Here is a 25476-nt window from a genome sequence, read left to right on the forward strand (position 1 = left end):
TGTTTTAACATAAACAGAATTGTACATAATCAACCCAGTTTAGGATTTTTGAAGTGGGGTAAAATAATGTTGTTGTTGCTGGGGTGTGTTCCTTTATATATAAATACATACTGATTTATGTATTTTATATAAGAAAGTACTCTAAAACAATTAATAAAACAAAAATACAAACTACAGGTACAAAATACAGAAGAACCCTTGAGAGTTCCACTCCAGCAACAAAAGGGGTACATTTTAGTACCATTTCATTTTATTTCACGGGATTGCATGTGGTTACACCAGCAAATGTCTTCAAGTTGGTGAAATGATCCAAATGATTCTTTTAATAACAATTGTTTATGCTACTCAAACATTTGTGTAAAAAATCAGAAGATCTAAACAAATATTTTAACAAACAAAGCAAATTACAGTTTGTCTAAAAAACCCCGATTATTATTTATTTATAATAGTGTTAATCCGACATTACAAATCCAGGTCTAATTCATTCCTAATCAGTCAAAAAATGAATCGGATTCTTTTTCTTTTTGTTTTCTATCACTAGCAGAGCAGAACTGACTGTATTTGCAGGGGTGGCTGTTTCACTCGAACCCTGATTTGCAAAACTGCGGCTTTAAAAAATGAATAACGCGCAGTCGGGAAAATCTTACATTGAGTCCTTGTTTAATTCTGGTGTGTTTTTAGTGTGCTGGATTTATAAATATTAAATGCTGCACCCCGCACAAACACACACACACACACACACGCCACAAAAAACACGCACACGAAGGCGCACAGAAAAGACGCAAAGTCTTTAACATGTGACAGACCGGGCGCGGCGGACCAGCCCTGACACCTCTTCGATTTTTTTGAAGAGGAAAATTGGCTAATTTGTGAAAATGAGGCCCCATGGCCGCGTCACACACACCTTGTGGAAGAGCAGAGGAACAGCTGGGCTGCATTTTAGCCCACATAATTAATTAAGAGCCTCCTCAGTGGGACCGGGGTGATTAAATAAAAAGAGGAGGCGGAATTCCCACTGCGGCCCGGTAAAGAGTCCCACTCACGTTAGCTTTGTTCCAGAAGAGCTGCTGAGTGGATGACGGGCCGATTAATCGCGATGCTTTAATCATATAGTTGTTTTTCGTCCCCTCAAAGCTATATTTATGTCATGTTATGTCTTGACACTTATTCTTCTTGTGGAAACAGATAATAATAATAATAGTAATAATAAAATGGTAATAAAATAGGTATTCACCACCCATAAAAAGGTCAAGTGGCGCACACACAACCACAAAGGTAATTTAACTACTGCCTACTCAGACATTATTCCCATTAGAAATAAATTTTTAATACTTTACCCCCCTATAATCATACAACTTACAGCTACTGAACCAGCTGACCTTGACCTTAAAAATTTGCGTAAAAGCTACTGACTTTGTCACTGCACCATAAATGTCATAAGGGTTCTTTTCCTTTCCTTTTACACCACCCTGCAACTCTTTCATTTAAAGCATGCCAAATCTAGGCTAAATCCATTTATAAGTTGTGCACTTGATCTGAGAACGTTTAGATGTAAAACCATCGTCCCAAATATTGTGAAAAGACTAATAACCTCGTCATTGCACCAATGTGCTGCATGATTTTGCGCTTAAATTTAAAGTGTTTCTTTGTCCGCAAATAATTGAAATATCACATGTGTGTGTATTATGTGTGTGTATTCATATTGCTGTGTTAATAAATGGATTAAAAAAGATATTGAAAAATAGTATGACGTCATACGGGTATTACACATAAATAAATAATAAAATAAAAAATAACAAAAGTCGCGTCATGGATGGAACTGATTCTTATTTTGGAACTGATTCTTGGTTCTTATTTTGCTTCCTCTGAGCTGGAAAGTGTAAACAATGACAGAAAAGTGTGTGTAAGACGAAACAGTGTGTGTTTAGACGAGCATGTTATGTTGCGTAAAACTAAACCAGTAAATAAATAAATAAATATAAAAAGAAATAAACAGGTTTGACCCGGTCGGGCTGAATCAGGCCATCACTTGATATTTAAATCGACGGCGCACTTATTTTCACATGATTTGCACCAGCAGGTTGTGATCTGGTCCACTGAAACATGTTTATTTTTTTAGGGGGGAGGGGGAGGCACTGGACTGTAGTGCAGCAGGTGTAATGGTTCAGCAATTAGTCACAATATCAAACTCAATATCGGTTTCTTGCATTCCTGTATTATATTCCATCCCGTGTAATAAAGCTCTGCTAATATTTCAACACGTACTCAGATGAGAAGTCCACGACTGACCGTGTGCTTTTAGATTTGGGGTAAAGTTTCCCGCAGTTACTCTGCCTGCTTTTCACAATATAGTTCCAAACAAAACAGCACATCGAGTTCTGAGTCAGTATATCAGGAATATAAAAATAAAAGGTGCTGTGTTTATGATTTACACACATTTATATCATATCAGTCGGTACCATGTGGTCAGTGTCAAACTGCAAATGTGGTAAATGTGGCATCTGAGTTTAAACCAACTAAATGACAAGTTTACATGTTTACTATTGGAAGAGCCTGTACACTAAACACACCATTTCATTCAATGGTTCCACATAAAAACAATCAACAGTCTTTTTTAATAGAAACTGAACGCAAAGTCGGTGGAAAAAATTTATATATATAATTAAGAGAAAATATAACCTGCTAATATTGATGCCATGTATTTTTACAATCCTCTAAAAATAGCAGAAATGTTTCGCACATTTTAAAATATTATAAAAAACATATAAATACAAATAAATAATCAAATCAGTTAATAATTAACAATAAAAATCCGGATTTAACTTGAACTCTTTTTCCTCTTTTTCTCTCTCTCTCAAACGGGATGTTTAGAACTTTTCTGGTTTGTCAGTCGTTCACTCGCTTGTTTTTTATGTATTATTTATTTATATTTTTTGTTTTATTTATTTATTTATTTATTGGGGGGAATCTATACGCATTTTGCCGCATACGCGAGGTCTTGTTAAATTTAAGTCTTATTATGTTATTGCAAAACACCTAAATAAAAAAATAAATATATAAAATCCCCTAATAAAAATAAATTATTTTCTTGTTAATTAATACTTGGGAAGTAATTGATTCCCTCCTACATCTGCAAAACTGTATTTGGGAATTTACAAGAAATAACAATAATAATAAAAAAGAACGAATTCGGCTTGGTTGAGACATTTAAGAAATGTAAAACATTAAATAGTTCTGTAGCCTATTAGATACAGTTTATATTATTTAAAATAACAGTTGAAACCTCCATCAGTAATAATAATAATAATAATAATAATAATAATACAGTAAACACTCCAGTTGCGCCGTGAAATTTCCACACCAATTAAAGCGACAAAAGCAGAACAGAAGAGAAACGCAGTTCGTTCCTTCAGAAATGTAAAATATTCTTGATGACTGAATATGAGAAACATTCCTCTAAGCTGCTCAGGGCACAAATGAGCAGAATGGATTTCATACATTTCACCCGAGAGTTATTGAATCCATTAGGCTTGTTTTGCGCTTTTCAACCCCCTTTTGTGCGCAAAGTCTTTGAAGCCCCACTTTTACTTTTATCCCTTTAAACGTTCCATTGATTTCCATCATGCAGAAAATGAGATCGTAAATTACTACCAATAGCTCAATATGTGCAGAGCAATAAATAGTGGTTAAAAAATCACTCCGGAAAACGAAGAGCTGAACGAATAAATGTTTACTCTCACAAGAGAGAGAGAGAGAGAGAGAGAGAGAGAGAGAGAGAGAGAGAGAGAGAGAGAATGTCCTCTGGTACTTCACAGAGTCACTTCAGATTTGCTTAGATCTTCTTTTAAAAACAACAAACAAACAAAGCAAACTTTTTTGTTAAATGTGCATTACATGATTTCTAGAGGGTAAAAACACGATCATGATATTTAGGAAGCTGCTGGAGTGAAGAATGAAATTCTGAGGAACCCAGGGGAGCTTTTCATCTGCAGGGCGCAAATAAACTAGATTAATGACCTCAAACCTCAGCAGGGTGTTTCTCTTAAACCCTTTCTAATTACTATTATTACTATTAGTGTTATTATTATTATTACTATACAGCTGATAATGATTTAAAGCACCTCCCACACAACACACATCTGATCACATCTCTGTTCACAATAACTCCATCACATCAATATTAACATTAATAAAAAATGTAAAAGTTGTCATATTTTAAAATATATGTATCTGTGCATATCTCTTTAATAAAACTAGTCTATTTATTATTGATTAGGCCTATAAAATAAACCCCATTCCCTCCCAGGAGACTGCCCCCCCCCCCCCCCCCCCCCATGCTTTGAACACCACGGGTCTAAACTAATATGTCTAATTAAACATAAGAGAATTTGTTAAAGCTGCAGTATGTAACTTTTGCGCTCTGTTACGTAGCTGGACCGCCCATTTGCACATTTGCCGAAATCTAATCTTGCAAGCAACTTGCATAATTCATTGCTCATTCATTTATAAAACATTAGCTAGAAATCGGCCAAGTCACAACACATTCAGGTTATAATCATGTATTCATGCAGTGTCTAAGGCTGGGGCATCAGTCTATGATGATTTATGACTTTAAAGAATATAGATATATATTTGTTTTTGTATATATATATAGCATTTAAAATCCAAAGAATCCCAAAGTGCATCAGCCATCCTTTCCCTTTTTGTTTTTATTTATGATGACAAACGTTGCCTTTGCCTCGATTCGATGTAGGTTGAGTTTGACAGAGGTCAATTTCCTCCCCCCAGCGTGCCGCCCGGGAGAAAATAACCCACTCCTTGTGATTGTTTAAGAGAGCACGGTCCGAATCAAGAGCAAGTGTGACACCTACCTGCGGAGGAGGGTAGAGCTTTTTGGGTTCAGCCAGCCTAGAGCCAGAGGAGAGACCCAGATCAGAGAGAGCTTATGGCAAGTCCATTCGCGTCCATAATCCAGTGCTGTTTATTCAGCCTTTCCCATCATGAATAGTCCAGTGGGTACAGGAACCATATTCAGCACTCCGCCACGCCTCGGAAACAGTAATGAGGGTCTAAATTTGGCATAAAATCGAACTCATTACCGGGGTTCGCCACCCGATCCACTGGGCTCATAACACGACGCGGCTGGAGCGTAATTGGGTTAAATGAGTGCTCGACACTCCGGCCTGCGTTGTCATTTCAATCTTCACCTGCTGGAGCTGGTCCACGTGTGCACCGCGATGCTGACCACTGTCATTCCTCACAGCAGTAATCAAAGAGCTCATAAAAAACATCACGAAGCGTCTCAGTGATAAAAGGCCTCATGATAAAAACCCAGTGTACTTTAGAAATGAAAAGCAACACAAGCCAGTCATTAATTCACATTGTCAGTCAGTCATTGAGGTTCTTTTTTTTACACAATTAGCCTGGGTAGTGCAAGGTCACAGTATTCAGTTTTTCATACAGTGTTCCAACTAACCTCAATACCTGATTTTATTAAACTGCAATAAAAACTTTGTTCTGTTCTGGGTGTTGAACACAAAGACGTGATTTAGCTGTTAATTAAAATAAGAGCTGTCGGGTCGGATTTTTTGGTTACACCCCAACCTTAGGCACTTTCTGACTGTCAGGCCTACATACATGCGTGTATTAATCAGTGTGACATTATTTTCTCAACTAATTAGGTTCCTTAGACAGTCTATAATAAGGCACACTGAACATTTACAGTCAGGACATTTAATTTGCCGGGAGTGAAGGAGTGTCTTTTCTTTTACACACACCACTGTTGGCTTTTGTAATCTAAGTAGCACATAATTAGAATTAATGACCTTATTTTGAATGGTTAATATGCAGGTACATTTATTTCCTTCAGATTAAAGCTTTTAGTCTTGAGAGATTAATAATCTTTATACTGAGGTAAAAGGAGGAATCAGTTCAATAAAACAACAATTACAAAACAACAAACCCTGTCCAAAAAAAAAAGGAAACACCGTGAGCTCAGGTAAAGTGCTTAAAAACAAGTGCTGCACACTCGATTGTTTTCATAATTTACTTCAAAGATAGTGTATTGTCCATTTTTTAAATACAAAAATGCTACATTAAATATACATATTAGTCTTTAATACAAATAGACTCAGGCGGCTGCAGCGATTTAAGACAATTCTTAGATGTTACATCTTGATGAACCATTCAGAAACTAAGATTTGTGGATAAGCATTTACTCAGAAAATATCTGTCCTGGGAAAATCTCTCTCTCTCTCTCTCTTTCATTATTATTATTATTATTATTAATTATTATTATAATTATTCGTCCTCGTCTTCTTTCTTTATAAGCAACCACACATAATAAATAATAGTCCGTGAGGGCGCGGATTGCGCCAATTAAATGTTGGACATACCTTTCTTGAGTTCATATGGGGAGTCTTTGCAAAGGTCTACCTGCGCCTGGCTCCGGGCTTTGCTCTCCCGCGCCAGGGCCTCGGCCCGGTTCAAAACACTCGCGTTAATTCCGTTGAAGTGCGTGGTGCTGGCGGGGCTGGAGACGGTACCGTGGGTGCCGTGCAGGTGGCTGAAAGAGCCGTAGTTCGTGTAGCCCGCGTAAAACGGGGACGTGTAGTACAGGGGCCGGGAGATGAGAGCGCCGCTAGGGAGCGCGCACTGCGTCGTGGTCCGGCTGGGCGACGCTGCCGTGCTGGGGGCCGCTCCCGCCGCCGCCTCGCTGCTCCCGCTCCCCCTGCACCTGTCCGACGACGTGGCTATTTCCGCCAGGGACCACAGTTTAGGCTTGGTCACGGACGCGGGAGGGTGGATAACGGACGTGGCGTTGCTGTGATTGACCGCACCGGCGGGGTGCGCCACTTCCTGCCCCCGGTCGTGCGCGCTGAGCTCCAGAGGCCGCTGAATTAGCGGCGGGGACGACGTGGTGGCTTTGGGGGGCTCCTCCTCCACCTCCTTAAAGTCCGAGTCACTGAGCAAAGGGTCCGAGTCCTTGACGTGGGGGTCCTCTTGGAATCTGTCGCACTGGGCTTCGGCTGTGTGAAGGATTTTGGGATCTGGAGGGGAAAAAGGGTCAAGTTTGCATTAGCGGGTAATTAACAAAAACAATAGTAATAATTAGTATGCACCATATTATTATGTATTATAAATAAATTATAATCTGGAATTAAAATCATATTAGGCAGCAAACAGAAACTAATAAAAAAGCAAATCAAGCGTATAATAACACTTATTATACTTATTAAGCATCATGTGTATAATAATAATAATAATAATAATAATAATAATAATATTAATAATAATAATATTATTAATAATAATAATAATAATAATAAATTACTTTAGGTTCTGTAACAGGTTTCTCCTGATTTGGGTATCAGTGAACAGCATGCCAAGGCAAAAACCTTCATAATATTGCTACAAATGAGTAAACATTTGTATTTAAGCATCTTAATGCACAATTAAATACTACCATGTTATGTGTAATAATAATAATAATAATAATAATAATAATAATAACCTTAGTATGTTTTTAAAATACCAATTTACATATTGTTGTATATAAATATATATAAAGCAAATTTATTACTATCATGTGTATAATAATAATAATAGAAATAATAATAACAACAATAACAATATCTTTAAAAATAACTCAACTTAAAAAGAATTCTACTCATATATACTTATTTTTTTATATATATATATATATATATATATATATATATATATATATATATATATATATATAATATAGCAGATATATTACTATCATGTGTATAATAATAATAGGATTCTAATAAATGAGATCCACTGCACCAGCTGTGTCCTTATTATGCTGCCAGAGATAAATGAACAGCAACACACCGCGGTCACCAGCAATTCTTACCCCATTACCCCATAAGGATCCAAATTAGACGAGCTCTAGGTGATTATTATTTAAAGCAATTGTCCTATTATAAATAATACACCGCCATTAACCCGCAATCAATTTTGCGCCCGGAGAGGTAAAAGAATGAAATGAAAAATTGATGATATATTTTTTACACAGACCTGTCTCTGTATCTGTCGAGTCCCCTTTCTCCATGGGCTTGCTAGGCTCGTCGTCGTCGTTCTTTTCCAGGTCGATGTTCTCGTCCTCCTCCTCGTCCTCGCTCCTGTTGCGCGGCGTCCAGGTCATCTTGTTCTCCTTCTTCAGTCTCCTCCGGGCGTTGGCGAACCAGGTGGACACTTGGGTCAGGGTCATTTTTGTAATGATGGCCAACATAATCTTCTCCCCCTTGGTGGGGTAGGGGTTCTTGCGGTGCTCGCTGAGCCAGGCCTTTAAAGTAGCCGTGGCGTCCCGGGTCGCGTTTTTACGGTAGGCTGGGTCACCGTACGGGTAAGAACCCAGCGGAGCCGCGTACGGGTGGTAGCCGATTGAACCCGCCATGCCCGTCGTGTGGTCATAGGGCGAACTCTGTGAGAAAACCCACCAAAATGCCATCAGTTCTACTGCACAATAAAAGTTTATTTACCAGGCTCTTGAAATGAAGTGCTTTCACACACACACACACACACACACACACACACACACACACACACACACACACACACACACACTCACACACACACACACGCTAAATCTAATTAGTCAAAATACCAACACGCCAAACTTCACATACTTTTACTTTTATGAAAATACGAGAACAAATCACAAACAATTTAGAGGCACAAAAACACGCAAATGATTTTTGCATTTATTTCGGAATTTGACGCTAATATGATTCCCCCCACCAGCGCAAACACTGCATTTTCACTTTGAATTACTCTTCATCTTTAAATGCACAGATCAGGCAGCAGTGGAATATATTAAAGCAAATTAAATGTACTTGTACTTTTCAGTGCATGACAATTGAAATCGCGAGTCTATTATTATAATTTCTTTATGTAAGTATATATAGACTAATGCAAATGTTATGCAAATATGAATGCTGCTAAAAATGTACAACACGTCCTGTTATTACTAAACACCAGTACGCGAATTTAAACAAGCCGTTTTGTGTTTATTTCATATTTATTTATGCGTAACATATGTATTTATGTTTATTACGTAAATCAATAAGTCTGTAGGACTGTATTAAGCTAATTATGCAAGAATAATTCGCAAGAAATTTTATGGAACGAAAAAAAATCATTTGACTCGCCATTATGGACAAAAACACAAAACCAAAAATTCTAAACATCAGATAGAAAGTCTGCTAATAAACACTGAATACGCATTTGGCCTAATGCAATAGAATAAAAGCACATGAGGAGGAGATTCAGTGATCGAGCACTCTCACTGGAACTATTATGAACCTGAAGACTCACCACGTATGAAGTGAAAGTGGCCGCGGCCGCGGCGGCGTCGGCTCCGTACGGCAGATGCGAGCTGTAGGCAGCCGAGGCTCCGCTGAACGCAGTAGATCCGGCGTAGGGCGCAAAAGCCGAGCCCGACGACGACCTGCCCAGCTCCTCGGTGCGCGGCCCCGAGATCAAACTCGTGCTGTACGCGGGACACGAGTAGAGTGCCAGCGAGGCGGACGGTTGGTACAAGTAGCCCTGAGGGTACGCCATGCTCGAACCCCGGTGGACGCGCTTCTCTCGCTGCGCACTTGATAAATCCCTTTTCCTTCTCTTCCCCCTTTTTAAGTTTGTTTTTCACTCTCGCAGGCGAACATAGAGTCCCGGATGAGCAAAGCGCGCGTCCGTTCCTTTCGCGCACTGGATATCAGAACAAGCGTCGAATGCATAGACTTCACCCGGACTCTCCTCTCACTTCTCTCCGCTCGCAGTCGACTTTTCGAGGCTCGTCCGTTCCGAGTGGATTTCTTCTCTCCGCGTCGCGTCTCTCATGCCGATAAAAGTTTTGCGTATTTTTTTGCGCGCTCCTGGACGGGGCTTTTGCTCGGCCGAGTGCCCTGCCAGGATGCTAAGTTGAAAATTGAGGATTCTGACGCCCACTAGGTCGCCTCCTCACGCTCCTCCTCTCGGGTGTAGTCAGAAAAGGAGAGCTGGTGCTGCCGGGCTCCAGTCCTCCCTCTCTCTCTTTCTCTTCCACTGACACTTTTGCGCAGAGACATTCGCTAACAATCCCCCTCCTTTCTTTTTTTCTCTTTCCCCCTGCCTCTAACAAGCCTCATTGCTTTAGACCAAGCCTCTTCAGCCCCTGGATGGCGATCTCATGCGAGCGAGCATCAGGTCCAACTCCGCTCGTTCTCTAAACACATGAAGCCGTCACTTTCACACTTGATTAATAGCAAATGGACTAAGCCGGCTGCCAGAGACCACTTTGCCAAACGCCGGAGGAGAAATATTCAACTGATCTTCCAGATCTTCCAGGTTTTTCGCCACACTTGTTTTGCACAAGTTTTTTGTTTAGTTTTGTCTTGTTGATAAGCAATAGCTCACTAAAATGCGCAGTTTTTTTTTTTTGCGTGCGCGCATATTTATCCGGCGCAATCCATTAAAATATGAATATGCATACGAATAATCAGCGCGCTCATTTATTACGATTATTATTGGATTAAAAATGCATGAGTTTGGTCTTCACGCCACGCCACGATAAGAGATTTATTTTATTTAGCCTCGGATCCTCGAATAAATCCACTCTGCCTGGTATTTTGCACAAAGCCCAGAGCTCACACGCATTAAGGTCCATATGATGCCGCGGCCGTGGCCTCTAAGCCGCTTTGATTTATACCGATATCTATCTGTGGGTCGGAGCTGATCCCAGATTTATTTCATTTTGTTTGCTTGAAGACCATATGTGCGCCCTGTCATGGCTATTATGGCACTAATAAACTGGGTTGACTGGTAAAAGTGCGCTATTCTGGAAGCGGTGCGCGTCTCCTTGCGTGTTTCCTATTTACATACAAAGAAATATTATGGTTAAAATTAGCATCATAATTACCCTATTATTAATTATATTTGTCAACATGAAGAAAATAATCCGAACGAATCATTCGTGCAAAATCAGTTTAGTAATCTTTATAAAACATGTAACTAAAATACGCGCGTAAATTGTGTAGATTTCTTCATTTTTTTATTAATTTTTGCTTTGAAAATCTAATAAAATATATAAAAATAATGCAGATTTAAACGTTTTCAGATGTGCATAAATGCACACGAGTGTTTGGGTTAAATAAAGTCCCACTTTGAACCAAAAGGGATCGCTGTAGGCGCTTCTAAAAGCCTCTGGAGAGGGAAAAACACACACACACACACACACACACACACACACACACACACACCCTTGTTTAACAGTCGAGCTGTTGGAGAGATATACAGTGACAGTGTAAACCAGCTTTTCATCTTCATTCTTTTAATAATCACCTCCCACTTTCAGCCAGTAATTAGGTTGACTTGCTGCACCAGTGTTGTAAAAAAAAGCTTTTAATATCTATTTACCATAATTAAGCGTGTTACTCATCATGACACAAATTAAGCACACACTGTAATGCACATTTCCACACCCAGTCCTTTTTACTTCTAACAAAAGCTAACAAAATAGCTTTTATGTTTATGAACGACACTTTAAAAAAGAATGTACCTGATGATATGAATGATATGGAGGCTGGGCTTTTGTAATGTGCACACACATTATAAACAGATTAATCGATTAACCTGACACTGCTACACACATTTGCACTCATTTCACCTCATCACGATTCATTTTTTTTAAACAGCTATCAGCCTGGCATGTCCTACTGCTTTATTAAAGAAATACTTTTAATTTTTAAAAGCCGCATAATTAAAATCGACCTGTTAAGCATCATAAATCAAATAAATCATGTTCCTATTTATTTCATTATAACCGCCCACCTTCCAGTTTTGCAATCTGTCGTATAATTAAGTTGTTATAAAAACAGGCAATTTATTCTTTGTAAATAAACTACATTTAATGCACGGTAGAGAGAATGAGGCAGAATCTGTGACACACACACTAATCTTGCTTTGACTCACAAACAGTGACGTCACAAAACTCCTCGAATCTTTTAATCGCTAAATTACAGCGGAATAATTTGCACCATTAGTAGTTACTGTAATACACAAATTATGTGCTTTATTTAGACTCTTATCATAAGGCATCATTACAAAACAGACACTTATTTTCATTACACAATTACATTCCTGTGCCAATTGCCACCCATGTTCAGCCGGTGTAAGCCTATTAATTGACCTTTCACTGCTGTTGTACAATATTTTCCTTTGTGATTTTTAATGCATCATTGTGTAAGATTTACTCAGAAAAAGCAAATAACAACAGACACTATGAGGCAATTACACTTATTTATATGTCACTCATGCTGGGTATTGGTCAGGTTTTGATCATTTGTGCTTCTCTAACGCTTAATTTCTTCTTACACTGAGTAAATGAGTGGCTTGGTGGGTAGCACCGTCGCCTCACAGCAAAAAGATCCTGGGTTCTTTTCTGTGTGGAGTTTTGCATGTTCTCCAAGTGTCTGCGTGGGTTTCCTGTTAGAGATACAAAATTGTCTATGACTGTGTTTGACATTAAACTTGTGGACTGATGATCCTTGTGTAACCATTAACTACAGTTTCTGTCATGAATGGAACCAAAGTGTGTTAAACATGACGTTAAAATCCTAATAAATAAACAAATATATCGAATAAATGAGCAGAGACTTTAAAACGCATCTATATTTTAACTATAAAATGATTTTAGGCTTTAAAATCTGAAATATATTCCACTATTTTATGCAAAACTTTGGACAGCACTTGTGTAATACCTGGTTTTGCTGATGTTTCCAAGTGTAAACATGGCAACACATTCTAATTTGACGATTTTAATGCATTATGCATGTTTATTTGCATGCGCAAAGGTTATGGCGCAACTAATAAACTTTAATCCAGCATATAAATTAAAATTGGGCGCTAACATTTGCAGAAAATGCCACATTCCCTGGATTCTTTCTTGGTAGGAGGGGGGTAAGGCATTTTTTTTCTTGGAACTTCAAAAACCCAGAGGGTGCTAAAACTTTGCGCATGTGTGTATGTCATTGACCTACATGCGACCTATAAATAACACAGCATGAAGCTGCTAAGTAATCACCGCAATTCATCTCCATCCATTCAGCGCCTCATTGGCCATTTTTTGATAACGGTTCCCGTCTGAAGGACGTCATAATCGGCCAATGCCAGGTCACCTTTAAAAAAAAAGAAGCGTACCGGTTGCCTAGGATACCCGTGCGTGTGACGTCACAGCTCATTGATAGTCTATTATCAGCGATAATGACTTCCACTTCATTGACAGGAGGGTGCGCGGATACGGAGGGGCTGGAGGAGAGAGAGAGGACAGGGGAGGATGGAGAGCGCGGAAGGAACCGCGGTTCCGGTCCGGAGTGGCTGCTAAAGGTAAGAAATGTACCGCTTGCACGATTTAGGCTTGAGTTTTTAACCTGTGTCCACAAAAAATGGTCGAGCGAGCTTTACTTTACTTTACATTACGCGCGTTCTTGTGCTGAAACCGGAGCGCATTTTGGAGACGCAGCGTCGGACTTTATTCTTACTGGTCAAATAGTTCGTTTACATCTTAAATGGAACACGTAGCCCCCCACACACAACATGGTGCACCCCCAAAATCGCAAAAGCAAAGTAATAATTTTAATATAGATGCATGCACTTCGGAAAAATTACTTAATCAGCACCCGGGTTTTGGTGATTAGGTTGCGATTCTCTCTGCAATTATTAGTTATACTCTTTACGAATTCTAAAAACAAATGAAGCAACTATAAATCAGCCTAATTATTTGAAAACTGACATGCAAACCAGCGGGCACATGCAATACTGCATGCAAAATCTTTACTTTGCATATCTACTCATTTACGCAGCACTTGTGCGGATGTTACCTGCTTATGAAGAAGTTGCGCAGACTCATGTGATTCTTCAGAGTGATCCCGCGTCTCTCTGTGTGGATTTTATTCCCCGATAAAAGGATTTTCTGTGAAATAACAGGATGTTGGGTCAAATATTGTAAGGAAAATGACGCGCATCATTACAGAAAATACATTTAAAATGCATTTAACCAATCACGGAGGTTAAAGCTGTCATGATGCGCCCCGGGCAGAAATATTCATCAGATAAATCAGTCAGTGTTTGTGCTTTTATTTTAGATATATAAATATATATATAAGCACAGAGTAAAGCAGTAAAGCGGTGTATAGTAAGTACAGTTCACCCTCTCACCCGGGCTGGATGCGCTTCTATGCAGCTCTAAAGCGATTAACTCATGCCGAATAGTCTTTGATGGATTAGCTCAGAGCCTTTGGCCACTTGGAAGCCAATTGAAATTCAAAACAGTCCGCCTCCAATGCTTCAGGGAAATCCGCCTCAAATAATGGGAGCTGATTTATTTTTGACCTTGCAATTTTTATTAAATGATTAAGCGAGGAGTGCGGCGAGGAGGAGGGGTTTCTTTCATAATAATAATAATACTGATAATAATAATAATACTGATAATAATAATAATAATAATAATACTGATAATAATAATAATATTAATACTGATAATAATAATAATAATGATAATAATAATATTAATACTGATAATAATAACAATAATGATAATAATAATAACTGCAATAATAATACTGATGATAATAATGACAATAATAACAGTAATAATGCTAATACTAATAATGACAACAACAGTAATAATAATAGTAATTATAATAATAGTATGTTTAAAACCCAATACTGCATTTTCAAGTTTTTTTCCCTTTCATATTATATAAGAAAGAAAATTTGGCATCCCTTCTGGTTTTAAAATAAGAAAGTAGAAAAAAAAAAAAGAATTTACTTCATTTACTTTCCCAGTTTCTGTCTGTACTTGTCTGTATTCTATACTTTAAAACATATTAAAGCTAAAAGCTGCTCAGATGATATACAGTTTAATGTAGTTATTATGGCAAATTATTCAATAAAATTCAATTATATTACATTAAACATTAATATATCCCAACATATCAAATACTTCATTATTAAAAACAGCATTTCTTTGTTTTCTTTCTATTTCTGTTCTAATGCTGTGTGAACGTTTGCTTCCTTCTGTATGTATGTACTCTATCATAACCTGTCCTTTTTATCCACAGATGAATCTTGGAACAGCACTGCTAACACTGCTAGCACATTTCTTTTCTTTGGTACTGTGTACAGCAGAACCGGCTTTGAAACAATGATATTATTAATAATATGATGAGGCACTGACAGAAGATCAGTGAACTTTCACAAGTTCCCTGGATTACTTTAATGCGCTGGTGTATGTGGATGTGATGGATTAAAGTACATAACCTACTGCCTTTGTGGGATCAGAAGCAATAATAATAATAATAATAATAATAATAATAATAATATAATAATAATAATAATGACGTCCTTGGTAATAAAACTGGTGCCCCACTTTGCCCACTTTAACAGAATTCACACTGGAGGCTACTGGAGTGTAACTGCAGGGCTCTGAGTTAATAGACGCCACATGCATGCAGGTTCATCTTTAAACTCTCTCTGCACTTCTAGAGAGAGTCAGATGAGAGATTAGATGAGATCTTTTCAAACAGACTTCCTGCGCTGGGATCCATGAAGTGTTTGATAATTAGCTAAATGAGATGATTAAGATAAGATAAAGCTGTGAAGTGTGAGGAGCGGCGGCCCACTGAAACTGGATTAGTGGCTTTAAAGCTTCTCAAACAAGACCTGCGGAACTGAGAATCCACTTCATTTGAATTCATTTCAATGTAAATGAATGATAGTGTGTGTGTGTGTGTGTGTGTACGTGCATCATTTCAGCTCTCAGTACATGCTGATGATCCTCTTAACTCCTCTTTCCAGCACTAAATGTGGCCAGCATGAGGTACTGTACAGCAGAGGTATTTATACTGGGTGTTTATATCAGGGACTGACTGACTTTACTGCTGCTGAACAAACAAAACCCAAAAATTAGGTGTTTACGTTCAGGATATAAACACCGGGGTTCATTTCACTCTGTTCACAGGCTAATAGTGTTTATTTCAGTAATGATAACTTTACAGTGTTTATTTGACATCTTTATAGTGTTGAATTCAATACCAGTATCTTAACAATGTTTATTTAACTAATAGTGTTTAACACAGATATCTTTATGGTGTTTATTTTAGTACTAACATCTTTATTATTTTGGCACTAATATCTGTACAGTGTTTATTACAGTACTAAGAGATTTATAGTTATTTCAGTACTGATATCTTTATAGCGTTTATTTTAGTACTAATATTGTGTATTTCAGTACTGATATCTTCATAGTGTTTCAGTACTTATAGTGTTCATTTCAGTACTTATATCTTTATGGTGTTGATTTCAATACTGATATCTTTACAATGTTTATTTCAGAACAAACATCAGCACTGGAATAATAGTGTTTATTTTAGCACTGCTATCTGTACAGTGTTTATTTCAGTACTGTTACTTTACAGTGTTTTTAGCACTGCTATCTGTACAGTGTTTATTTCAGTACTGCTACTTTACAGTGTTTTTAGTACTGATATCTGTATAGTGTTTATTTCAGTAATGATGCCCTGTTACTGTTATTTCAGTATTGATTTGAACTGATGAGTGTTTCAGTCTTTATAACCCAACAGTGTTTAATGTTTAATGTCAATATCCTAGTAATCCTAGTGTTGTTTCAGTACTGATAAGCTAATGGTGTTTAAACTGGTTACTTATAACCGTATAGTATTTCTTTTAATAATGCTGAATATTGTTTATTACATTAGTGACTTTACTGAGTTAAAAGTGTTTATTACTGATGTATTTGATGTATTTTGAGGTACTAATAATCGTTATAATAATAGTGTTTAGTAGTATTTATTGTACAGTTTTATATAAACACGTGTATAATGTCTGTTTTGTTCCAATGATCTTTTGCAGTAATACTGTAGATCAAAAAGTGAAAAGTGGAGGCTGTAAATGGGGGTGCAGGACCCCCCCCCCCCCCCCCCCCTTCCTCCCCCTGTGGCAGCTGGACTGTTAATACCAGTCAATCCATTAAGCACAACATAATGGTATTTTGATTTGCCGTTAAGTCTTTGGACAGGTGTTAATCTTTAAAACAAAACACAGGACAGTTTAGTAACTGGACGAACTGAATCCTGAACCCTCGCCACTCCTCATTAAAACCCCGCCGGAGCCGGAGAGGACTCCCTGGCCGAGGCTCCCCGGGGGCCCCCGGGAGGAAGGAGGACCGTTAGCCGAGCTAAACGATCGGATGATGGGCCCCGTTATGAGAATGGATTTAGAAATGAGAGATTTCAGATGAAGATTGGACGCCGCTCGCCTCTCCTGCCTGCTGCTTAAGATTATGATTGATTAGTTTGAGAAGGACTGGATGAAGCAGCCAGCGGCTCCTCCGACGATTTTTCATCCCGCACGCCCTGAAAAATATTTATGGTCGTGACCACAGGGCCGTATTTCCACTCGGGCCCCCTCAGTTTAGGAAATTAAGACCTGACTGATACAGACGACCAAATAAACGATTATTTCAGTATTTCAGTCTGTACTGAGTAAATAAAGACGTATTGATCGTGTTATAAGACTGAAATCACCACATAATACCTCTCTCACCAAAAGTATTTGGACACCTGAGCGGCACCTTGTTGGGCACTAAATCCCCAAAAAACCAAAACCATGAGTAATAATATGAAGCTATTGTGGCTATAACAGGATCCACTTTTCTGAGAAGGCTTTTTATAGAAATTTGGACTGTGCCTGTGGGAATTTGTGTCCATACATTGGCTCTGGCTCCCAATCCACACCTTACAAATGTTCAACTTGGGCTTTGGAGCATCCAGTCCTCTATGAAACCTTTCTACAAGACTTTGGAGTGTGTCTGTGGGAATTTGTGCCCATTCATTCAGTCAATAAAGAAGTTGAATTCAGCCCCTCAATAGGGGGCGCTAGGATGGCGCAGCAGTAAAACACGCTAGCCCACCAGTGCAGACTTTTCAAGCTCTTATTGGCTCGTCCGGCAGAGGGAGGGCTGTAGGGGGTTCCTCATAAGTGCTGCGATTACTCCCTCTGCTGGCTGGTTGATAATAGAGATTGGTGCGATACGGATCTCCATGTGAACCCACCTGCTACAGGTGAAAAGAAGCGGTCATACTGCACGTGTCAGAAAGGGCATGTGTTGGTTACTGGAGTGAAAATCTGCAGACGTAAAGCTCTAGGCACAAATTCCTATAGTCGCACTCCAAAATCTTGCAAAAGACCTTTCCAGGTAAGCAGGTACTCACCTCTGATCCTCGTCGCTCCGGCCCGCGCTGTGTTTCGTCGTGGCACGCCGCCGGCGCCCGTGGGCGCGCTCACCTTTCAGTTCCCACGAACATCTGTGACCCGGAGAGAGGGAGGCCCCGCCCTGCTAACACAAACAGAGCGGTGAGATCAAAGGCCGCATGGGTTCACCTGCGCTTCAGAAGACACGCCCGCGTACATGTGAGGTACAACAGGAAGCACTGAGGTATTTTAGCACATTTAAGGCCTTGAGTGGTCAAGCAGCCACTCGCTGTGGTTCGCTGAAGTCCCGGATAAGGTAAGCCAATCCAGGTCTGCAGGGTTTATTAAGTATAAATGAGTGATTAGTCTAACGAACTGGTACTGTCCATTAATTTTGGTTCATTTTGTAACAAGGGAACAATTAATTTACTGTAAATAAATATAAATAAATAAAGATTTATTGTGATCAGAGTTTTCTGGACACTCGGCTTGTTTTGTCTTGTATGTAAACGCTAATGTGACAAATACGCACAAACAAAATAAATCTACAGGGGGTCAAATACTTTCCGACATTATTGTAATTAAGAGTCGTACACCATATGACCAGAAGTATTGGGACGCCTGTTCTAAATTTTTAATTCATGTGTTTTAGCCACAATATACAGCTGTAATTTATATTTTCGACATTTAGTAGACGCTTTTTATCCAAAGCAACTTACAGTACTGTGACAGTACATTATCTAAGCAATTGAGGGTTAAGGGCCTTGCTCAAGGGCCCAACAGTGGCAACCTCCAAAATGATAAGCATTTATTTATAACTGATTGTATCTACCTGTTAGAAACGGGCGTGGCTGAAACACCTGAACACGTTCAGCCGTACAGTGCGTGTCAGAGCAAAAATAACAGCAGAAAGGGGGTTGGTGTGTGTGTGGGGGGGGGGGGGGGGGGGGGGGGGGTAATCGCCCTCTTTCACAAAGGTGAGACAAAGACATGAAAGGGTGGAGAGGTGCGCTGATGATCCCCACGTTCCCCTCTTTAAAAAGAGTCCATGTAAAGAGCACTTTGAAAGGGAAATGAGGGAACTACTTTCTGACGAGGACGTGAAAGAACGTCAGGTTCAGACATGACCGGAACGAGCACAACAAACACACAAACACACAAAGCAGGCAGGAAAAAACACAAATACAAAATCAGTTCCACAAAGAGTTGGGCCACTAGAAAAAAAACAAACAAGAAACAAAAAAGAACGTAATTAAGTGTGAACTGACTTTTTTTACAGCTTTGTCTGTAAAATTAACTGAAAAAGACACAAATGAGACATGCACTATATGACCAAAAGTATTGGGACACCTCTTCTAAGTGAGAGGAGAGATTGAGATGTACTGAGCATGTGCAGAGGAGGGAGGAGAGTTCTGTGTTGAGAAGGTGAGAAGGAGGAGGTTTATGGATGCAGCGAGGACAGGAGAGCTGTGGTGATCCCTAAGAGCAGCAAATAATAATAATAATAACAATAATAATAAATAATAATAATAATAATAATAAATAATAACAACAAATAATAATATAATAAAAATAAATAAATACATAATAAAAATAAATAAATAATAAAAATAAATAATAATAATAATGAATAAATAATTAATAAATAATAATAATAAATAATAATAATAATAATAATATAATTTACTGTCTCTACTTTTTTGGAACTGGAATATGAGAATATGAGAGTACAGTTGCTTGTCATGCCAGTAAAGCATGTTTGACTTGAATTGAGAGAGAGAGAGAGAGAGAGAGAGAGAGAGAGAGAGAGAGAGAGAGAGGCCCATTAGCTGGATTTCATGCCTCTGTTCTGACTAAGTGACACCACTGTGTGTGTGTGTGTGTGTGTGTGTGTGTGTGAGCATAAGTGTTTTTCATTCATCACAGTGCCTGTTTGAGTGTGTTTACGTGTGTGACATTACAGTGTGTGTTCCTTTTGTTTCTTAACATACCTGATGCAGCTGACAAAGCCGTTGCCTGGACGTGGCTCTGGATCCACTGCGTCCATGACCAGAACGTAGCTGAAAATAAATGAAGAAAGAAGAAACGCCAGTTATTAATAATTTAAACATTTACACATTTACAGAAGGAAAACACTAGGTGAGGGGGAGGGGGGGGTTAGGGGTTGGGTGGGGTGATATGTTTAATTTTGACGTCATAACCCATTCCCCAAAGGAAAAAACCCCATTGTGTTTGATGTAGCGTCTTTGCATGAACACAACACATAATTGGTGGTTTCATGTTGGACGTTGGGTTGCCAAGTATTGACAGAACTCCTGCTTTTGTAATATGGGTGAATACATGTTACTGAAAGCACAGACGCACAAGCGACCCCTGCTGTCTGGTGAGGAGCATAGCGTCCCAGCGGTCAGTGATCTCACAGGCATCAGAGAGGCCGGGTGCTAGTCTGTGGCTCTCCTCGGCCAGCAGTACCTACATCGGATAGAGGAAATCTGGAAATCTGCCCAGCCAGACAATGGAGGAGTGAATGTATGTGCTCCCGTGTAGGAGTGGGTATGGTGGGTATGCCTGATTTCTGGTTTCCTGATGTCCCTTATTGGAATATTTCTCATCAGAGAACTGGCATGACCGAATCACCACCTTGTTTGGTGCCCCAGTTCGGGTACTCTCAATCCCTCTGGCACGCTCTGCCACCTCAGAGCACAGCACCCATATGGGTGAGCCCGTCTTGATGAGTGTGTACAGAAGACTTACACTCATACCAGTGCCGAAACTGGACTGGATTCGGGGGAGGTGATCCCCTATTCGGCCGTCCCTTAGTCGTGGTTGATGGTGCCCGTGTTGTGCTGGCCAAACCGGTGGCATCGTGAAATCCAAAGCTCAATACCCAGCTGTTTTAGGTCTGTCTTATTGTTTGGTAACGTGACCTACTCTGACAGGTCCAACCTGGCAGGATTTGGTCTTTTTTCGGTCCTCCGTTGTCCAGTTTTTGGACCCGTCTGGCGCGCCCCTTGCTATTTTGGAGATACTTGAGCCCAGTGGCCATAAAGACGTCTGGTCATACACCCAAAACCCAGTGGGACCCCGGTTTCTCTTCAGAAAGAAAGACAGAACTGGCATAACCACTTTTTGGCGTCGTCCCAGTTCGGATATTCTCGAACCCTCTGGTGTGCTCTATGACGTCTGTATTGGCGAGGAGGGCTGCAGGGACGTCAGGATTCTGAGTTTTTTGGTTGCTCCAATGTCCAGTTCTAGGACCTGAGAACAGCGGGCGCGCCTGGCATTAATGAGTCTTGGTGCGTCCCTTGCTATTTTGGAGATAAAGAGGTCTGGTCCTGCACCCAAAACCCAGAGGGACCGCGTTGCTTCAAACTGCTCCGGCGCTTCCAGAACACAGATTGATTCTCTCCAGTATGTCTCCAAAATCCCAGTGCTGGTCCCAGTGCCCTGAACACCTGACCACTGGAGCCAATCAAACGCCACGTCATTAAGGTTGATGCTCGGTTATTGAACGGTTCCACACGCCAGTCGGAACGGTCAGATCTTTCCCCGCTCTAACAGGAAACCTAAACACCCCAGCCTGTGGGACCTTCCACAGCCAGATCCATTACTTACACACTCGGAGCAGACACGCCGTCTCCCCTCGGCACGGACGACCCAACCGACATCTCACCCCCCCACCCCAACCCTCAGCATCGTTTTCCCCGACTTCCTCGTCTTTTCTTCCCCCCCCGAAACCCCCGGCTTCTCCGGCTACAGCTGTCCTCGCCGACAAGCCGGGCCCTTCATTACTGAAATAGAAATCTGTGTCCTAAGTGCTGCAACATTGCTAAAGCTAAATATCAATCTCCCTCGGGAGCTAATTACGCCTCGGCACTGGCAACACGGATTCCGATTTTTTCCCTCTCGCTCCGGCTTCTTTTCTCTTCACCCCCCCCCTCGTTCCTTTTTCCACCTCCGATAACAACTGTAAAAGCAATTTGAGCATTTTGCAATTAATTAAACACACAGTCTTGCAGTAACCTCTTGTCATTTTGCCCTGCAGGACTAAAGCTAATTTGTGTAAAAGAGAAAGCAGGACGAGAGAGAGAGAGAGAGAGAGAGAGACTGGGGGAGGGTCGGTCACATTTTCATCTTTAACGAAACGCTCGCACAAAAGAACTGGATAATAAAGGCCGTTTGAATTTTCATATTTCATAGAGGTGGGAGACGACGTGTGCGCGGCTCTGCCGGCTCGGCCTCTCGCTTTCCAAACTTTAACGACCCGCTTTAAATCAGCGCCGCCACCGGCAACCAGTGGCAATTATTCCAGGGGTCAAACGTCTCCAACGAGTAAATCTGGCTTTCTTACCAAGCACTGAGATCTTTTTTTATCACAGACTGTGAGATTGTGCTGAATTTGGACGACGGCTGTAAAGACGCTGACACAAAACAGACTTCAGTTTTCATGCAAAAAAATGCATTTAAGAGTATGAAAGAATCACATTTGCTTATCAAAACCCATCATTTTTTATTATTTTACTTACTACTAATGCTGAGAGCTGTGGATCCAGGGTTCGAATCTCAGCTGTGCTATCGGCTGATTGGGCGTCCGCACGGACATAATTGGCTAGTAGAAGGTGCACTTGTCGGTGCAGTGCGCTCTTAGTGCAGGTCCCAAGCCCGGATAGTAACAGAAGGGTTGCGTCAGGAAGGGTATACGGTGTAAAAATCGTGCCAAGTCTGGTATGACTATATATTGTGTTGTGCTGGTATGAGTGGATCAGACACAGCAGCACTGCTGGAGTTTTTAAACACCTCACTGTCACTGCTGGACTGAGAATAGTCCACCAACCAAAAATATCCAGCCGACAGCGCCCCATAGGCAGCGTCCTGTCACCACTGATGAAGATCTAGAAGATGACCGACTCAAACAGCAGCAATAGATGAGCGATCGTCTCTGACTTTACATCTACAAGGTGGACCGACTAGGTAGGAGTGTCTAATAGAGTGGACAGCGCTGCTGTGTCTGATCCACTCATACCAGCACAACACACACTAACACACCAGCACCATGTCAGTGTCACTGCAGTGCTGAGAATCATCCACCACCTAAATAATACCTGCTCTGTGGGGGTCCTGTGGGGTCATCCCGGCCTTGCAGAAACGTGTCTGCTGCAGGCACTTCCAATTATGTCCGCTAGATGGCGCCCAGCCGACCAGTGGCAACAGTTCAGAATCTCTGTGCTGGTATGCTAGCGGAACATCCCGCTGTGCCCACTGGGAGCCTATTTATTAGGATTTTACCGTCATGTTTTACACCTTGGTTCATGACAGGACCGGTGGTTACTCATTACACAAGATTCATCAGTTCAAGTTTAATGTCAAACAGTCATGGACAATTTTGTATCTCCAATTCACCTCACTTGCACGTCTTTGTACTGTGGGAGGAAACCGGAGCACCCGGAGGAAACCCACACAGAACCGGGGAGAACATGCAAACTCCACACAGTAAGGTCCGGGCAGCTCCACCTGGGGATCGAACCCAGGACCTTCTTGCTGTGAGGCGACAGCGCTACCCACCGACCCTACTCGGTCGGTTTACAACAACGTGAGAGCGGCTCGGCGCGCTCGCTGGAATAAAATAGCTGCACAGCTGTTTCGGAGCACTTAGCTAATTACGTTTCTGTTAGCATGCCACCCACTCATGTGTGTGTGTGTGTGTGTGTGTGTGTGTGTGTGTTTACCTCCGGGGGTCTACACTTGACACTACACTGCTGTTTAATTAAGCACAGTTTGCTTAAGCAGAATTTACAGCTACGCACTCGGGGACATCAGACGTTTACATACGCCTGTGAGGAACAGGTCTGTCAGGGTGCGCTGGTGACCCCTGCCGCTCAGACGACCCCCTGACTGGCCAGGACCGGGCCTTCCCTATCCTGATATTTACTTATTTTATTATATTAGGATTATAATGTGATGTTTTACACTTTGGTTACATTCATGGGAATCGAACCCAGGACCTTCTCACTGTGAGGCAACAGTGCTACACACAGAGCCACCGGCTGTGTCTGAGGGAGGGAAGGCTGACATAGTCGAGCGACTCCTTTACCAGTGGCGGAAGGATACACAGGGAGTGAAGCGGTCCTCCGCACGAGCTGATTGGACGAATTCTGGACCTATTTTGTAGCTCCAAGTTTTGAAGGGTCTGGGTTCAAACCTCACCCCTTTTTTGAAGGGCTTGGGGTGTCTTCTATTTCCGAAAAAATATGACTTTGCAGAAACAGTTTAGGGAAGGTCGCTTTCCCATTCCAGCATGACTGTACCCATGTGCACAAACCGAGCTCTATAAAGACGTGAAGAAACATCAACTGATCGATCAGTGCCCAGCCGTACGGGCACGAATCCCCACAGACATACTACAAATTCTCGTGAGAATCACTTTGCGATGTCCGACAAGCTCACGGCCAGGTGTCCAAACACTTTTGGCCATATAGTCTATGCAGACATGTCTTCAAATCCCAAAGAATAGGAGTGTAGCGGAGTGTATTGAAGGTGCCGTACCTGTCACAGGTGCTTCGTTTCGACCAATAACAGGACAGCACCGGCTCTTTGATGTCATCGGCGCACCTGTCACCCTTGGGCAAGGATACACCCCTTGCGTGTGTGTGTGTGTGAAGGGGGGTAGGGATTAGAGAAACGGACAAAAGTATTGGGACGCCCCTTATAATTACTGGATTCATGTTCTTTAATATCGAGTCCCGTCCTTGCAGCTATAACAGTTCTCACTCCTCCAAGAACGCTTTCCAGAGGATTTCGGAGTGTGCCTGTAGGAATTGTGTCTGTGCTGCTCGATCGTACATGGCCAAAAGTATTCGGACGCCTGACCGTGAGCTTGTCGGACATCGCAGTGGGATTTGCGCTTGTACGGCTGGGCACTGATCGATCAGTAGAGGTTCCGGTTCATGTCTTTATAGAGCTCACTTTGTTCACATGGGTACAGTCATGCTAGTACAGGAAAGGACCTTCCCTAAACTGTTCCTGCCAGGTCAGAAGCATGTCGTTTCCTTGATATCGTGGATTTATTACAGCTGTTAGTAGAGTCATGAATTAGAGGAGAAGTGGCGTCCCACACGAAGCCTTGGCGTCCCACGTGCACCGTCAGGAGCGGGGTGTGTTTTCAGCTTTGAAACGTCAACAGTAGCTCTCGCGGCTGCG

At 41.0% G+C, this 25476-nt stretch overlaps 1 protein-coding gene and 1 long non-coding RNA gene across 4 annotated transcripts in view; both read right to left on the reverse strand.

Annotated features, from left to right (window-relative positions):
* Nucleotides 1–6065: 6065 nt before the first annotated feature.
* On the reverse strand, nucleotides 6066–10471 carry irx5a (iroquois homeobox 5a). Its single transcript, XM_062989849.1, has 3 exons — nucleotides 9346–10471; nucleotides 8047–8452; nucleotides 6066–7049 (listed from the first exon to the last, which is right to left on the reverse strand). The coding sequence occupies exons 1-3, from the start codon at nucleotides 9589–9591 to the stop codon at nucleotides 6379–6381; spliced, it is 1323 nt and encodes a 440-aa protein (XP_062845919.1). The 5' UTR covers nucleotides 9592–10471; the 3' UTR covers nucleotides 6066–6378.
* A 639-nt stretch (nucleotides 10472–11110) lies between these two features.
* Nucleotides 11111–25476, reverse strand: part of LOC134304258 (uncharacterized) — a 123771-nt gene continuing 109405 nt past the window's right edge. The window contains exons 7-11 of one of the 3 annotated variants that reach the window (XR_010007794.1): nucleotides 20271–20339; nucleotides 18300–18421; nucleotides 13887–13978; nucleotides 12382–12492; nucleotides 11111–11211 (exon numbers count right to left, since the gene is read on the reverse strand). This is a non-coding gene — a long non-coding RNA (uncharacterized LOC134304258). Of the gene's footprint in view, nucleotides 11212–12036; nucleotides 12493–13886; nucleotides 13979–18299; nucleotides 18422–20270; nucleotides 20340–25476 lie in introns of those variants that run through there. The other 2 variants (XR_010007795.1, XR_010007793.1) reach the window with 2 other exon arrangements.

Source organism: Trichomycterus rosablanca, chromosome 27, assembly GCF_030014385.1.
Source record: "Trichomycterus rosablanca isolate fTriRos1 chromosome 27, fTriRos1.hap1, whole genome shotgun sequence".
Classification (NCBI taxonomy): domain Eukaryota; kingdom Metazoa; phylum Chordata; class Actinopteri; order Siluriformes; family Trichomycteridae; genus Trichomycterus; species Trichomycterus rosablanca.